This window comes from Frankliniella occidentalis, unplaced genomic scaffold, assembly GCF_000697945.3.
Source record: "Frankliniella occidentalis isolate FOCC.00 unplaced genomic scaffold, Focc_3.1 Scaffold5604, whole genome shotgun sequence".
Lineage (NCBI taxonomy): Eukaryota > Metazoa > Arthropoda > Insecta > Thysanoptera > Thripidae > Frankliniella > Frankliniella occidentalis.
The window spans coordinates 1,159-4,185 of record NW_026272642.1 but is presented as its reverse complement, the minus strand read 5'-3'; the positions used below and the strand labels follow the sequence as shown (position 1 = coordinate 4,185).

At 57.1% G+C, this 3,027-nt stretch overlaps 1 protein-coding gene across 1 annotated transcript; it reads right to left on the bottom strand.

Moving 5' to 3' along the window:
* Positions 1-959: 959 nt before the first annotated feature.
* Positions 960-2,650, bottom strand: LOC113205364 (isoniazid-induced protein IniB-like). Its single transcript, XM_026420958.2, has 2 exons — positions 2,532-2,650; positions 960-2,445 (listed from the first exon to the last, which is right to left on the bottom strand). Exons 1-2 carry the CDS (start codon positions 2,568-2,570, stop codon positions 1,036-1,038), a joined length of 1,449 nt encoding a protein of 482 aa, XP_026276743.1. The 5' UTR covers positions 2,571-2,650; the 3' UTR covers positions 960-1,035.
* Positions 2,651-3,027: the final 377 nt, after the last annotated feature.

Below are 3,027 nucleotides of genomic sequence, written 5' to 3'. Positions count from 1 at the left end.
GCCAGACCAGAAGAGGCAACCTGGGCGGGGAGGCTAGCCAGGCTGGAGATGCTTCCCAGTCCAAAGGAGACGGGGCTGGCCGAAGCCTGAAAGTAGACGATTACACTTTCGTAAGTGTTTCAAGGTCTGACAGACTCGAGAGCTCCTCAGAGGTGTAGATGTCGTTCTTACCACGGCGCACAGGGCGAGAAGGCACAGGAACTTAGCCATGGTTGTTGTTGGTTTGTAGACTGGGAGGCGTCTTGCTGTTGCCCCGACATCCGCGCCCTTTTATAGTGCCGCTCGCCTTCGGTTGGCTGCGTCACAAGTCCGCCTATCGACGTCGTTTCAACGGGTGGCGGCAGATTCCCGCACTGTGCAAACACAGGTGGCGTCGACTTATGGACTCATCGGGCACCTCTCAAATAACATCGGATGTAGATGATTGAACGACGGTCGTCATGAACAACAGGGAACCTCTGCTGAGACTGCGACTAAGGGAGAAAGCAGACTGCATTTTGTGTCCGCACTTGAAAGATGGGTTAAGTCACATCTTTAATATGTGTTCAAGGTTGTGCCTTTACAGAAGAAAAAAAGAAAAATGTTAAACGCACTAATTTTTAGGACATTGTTCGTGTCTTTGTACTGTACTGGTTTTTAACTCAAAATTTCTTTAGCACACAATTTAAGGTGCTACTTAGCACCTTTATTTGTCCAGTGCGTACGCGTCGTACGAATCATTCGAGCGGTATTGTGTTTTTTGTTTTTGTTTTTGTTGTCGAATAAGGGAGTGTAAAATTGAAGTGAAAAAGAACAAACTCACTGCCGAACTGAAATGGGAAATCGCCACAGTTGTTAGGCACTTTTTAGCAAGAGGGTGTTAGCAACAGATCCAGCCCGAAATCAACTAGAACCAGAGCCATCGCAAAGCAAAAGGGGAGTTTTGTTTTCTATTTCCAATGTGAATCATTAAGTCAATATTTTCTCAAATTGCCATTTATTTGCTGCTCTCTTGGCACAGTCTGCGGTCAATTGGCGAGATTAAGTTTAAATCGCTTAACCGAAGGACACGCCGAAGCTGGGGAGGGAGAGGGAGCCGGAGCGGGAGCCGAGACCGCCAGCGGCGGCACCGACGGCACCAGCGGCAGAGCGGCCGGCGTTGGCGGCGGCGTCGACGGCGGAGTTGGCGAGGCCAGCGGCGGCCCTGACGCCTCCCAGACCCATGTTGAGGGCGGTGCCGAACAGACCGGATCCGGCCTCGGCAACCTTGGCGGCGATGCCAGCACCAGTCTGGGCGACTTCCTCAGCAGCGGCGATGCCGGACTTCAGGAGGTTCTGGCCGGCGGCGATGCCAGTGTCGGCAACACCAGCGGCAAGCTGGGCTCCCTGGCTGGCCATGTTGCCGGCGACACCCGCGGCTTTACCAGCAACATCAGCGGCAGCTCCGAGAAGGGCTCCCTCGACGGCGAGCTTGGCCTTGAAGAGGTCGGCGCCAGTGCCGACGGCGGCGTTGATGGCCTTGGAACCAGCGGCGACGGCGTTGGCGGCGACGTCAGCAGCGGTGTCGGCAGCGGCTCCAGAGGCCTGGAGGCCAGCCTTGACGACGTCACCAGCAACGTCAGTGGCGGCGTTCAGGAGAGCGCCCTCGACGGCGAGCTTGGCGTTGAAGAGGTCGGCACCAGTGTTGACAGCGGCGCTGATGGCGTCGGAGCCAGAGGCGACGGCGTTGGAGGCGACCTTAGAGGCGGTGTCGGCGACGGAACCGGCGGCATTGAGACCAGCCTGGACAGCCTCACCAGCAACATCGGAAGCAGCGTTCAGGAGGGCTCCCTCGACGGCGAGCTTGGCGTTGAAGAGGTCAGCGCCGGTGCCGACGGCGGCACTGAGGGCGTTGGAACCAGCGTTGACGGCGCTGGCGGCGACGTCGGCAGCTTTGTCGGCGGCGGAGCTGAGGGCGCCGCTGGCGGCCTGGGCGGCGTCGGAGAGAGCGGATCCGTCAACGGACACGCTGACATCACGGGTCTGCCTGCTCAGGGACAGGGGGTTAGCCAGGCCCACGAAGCCGTTGCTGAGACCGGCGAGTCCACCAAGAGAGCCAGCGGCCTGCTGGGCGGCAGAGAGACCAGCGTTGGCAGCCTGGCCGGCAAGACCAGTACCGACGGCGGCGGCCTGCTGGGCGAGACCAGCACCGAGGTTGGCGGCCTCGCTAGCGAGGCCAGTACCAGTGGCCAGAGCCTGCTGAGCGGCAGAGAGACCAGCGGTGGCGGCCTGTCCGGCAAGACCAGTACCGACGGTGGCGGCCTGCTGGGCGAGACCAGCGCCGAGGCTCGCGGCCTGGCCGGCGAGACCAGCACCGAGGTTGGCGAAGCTAGCGGGCAGGGAGGAGAGACTGCTCAGACCGGAAGCCAGGCCGGAGCTGCTGCCCAGGCCCAGGTTCATGCCGGGGATGATGGGGGTGGCGGTGGCCTGAAGAAAGAGGCCGTGAACGTTTTAAGATCGAGAGAGACAAAATAATTATCGAGTACCGTATTGTTGCTGGTCGACTTGCTTACCACGGCGCACAGGGCAAGGAGGCACAGGAACTTGGCCATGATGTTTCTCGGTTGGGGACTGAGAGTCGATCTGCCGTTGCATCAATTCCTCCAGTCTTTTATAGGAGGAGTACACCCCCTTCGCACCTCCTAGAAAACGCAGTGTCGACTGTACTGCGCCATTTGCTATAACAGGTGCGGCTGCAGGTGCAGTGCTGTTGCCAAGGAGGGGAAATGGCATGAAGTGCTCGACGTGTGTCACTTTGCCGAAGAATGCACGGCGAATAGTGCGATTCACAACCTAAATTGCAAAATTTACAACGATGGACCCTAATCAACTACACTCAAATTGAGAAGGGGCAATTTTGTATCCAGCAAGGATGCATTCCTAAGTAAATCTTTAACAGTTGCAATTTTGTACCATTTAGAGTAGTAATAGAAGTAGAGTTTTTTTGTAACTGTGCAGCCATGTCTTTTCCATTTCTTTTATATCTTTCGCTTATTTCAAATGCAGTAT

Coding starts and splice junctions, on each gene's coding strand:
- LOC113205364 (XM_026420958.2), bottom strand. CDS start 2,570: ATGGCCAAGTTCCTGTGCCTCCTTGCCCTGTGCGCCGTG. Junction 2,446..2,531: donor TCCTTGCCCTGTGCGCCGTG/GTAAGCAAGTCG, acceptor CTCTTTCTTCAG/GCCACCGCCACCCCCATCAT.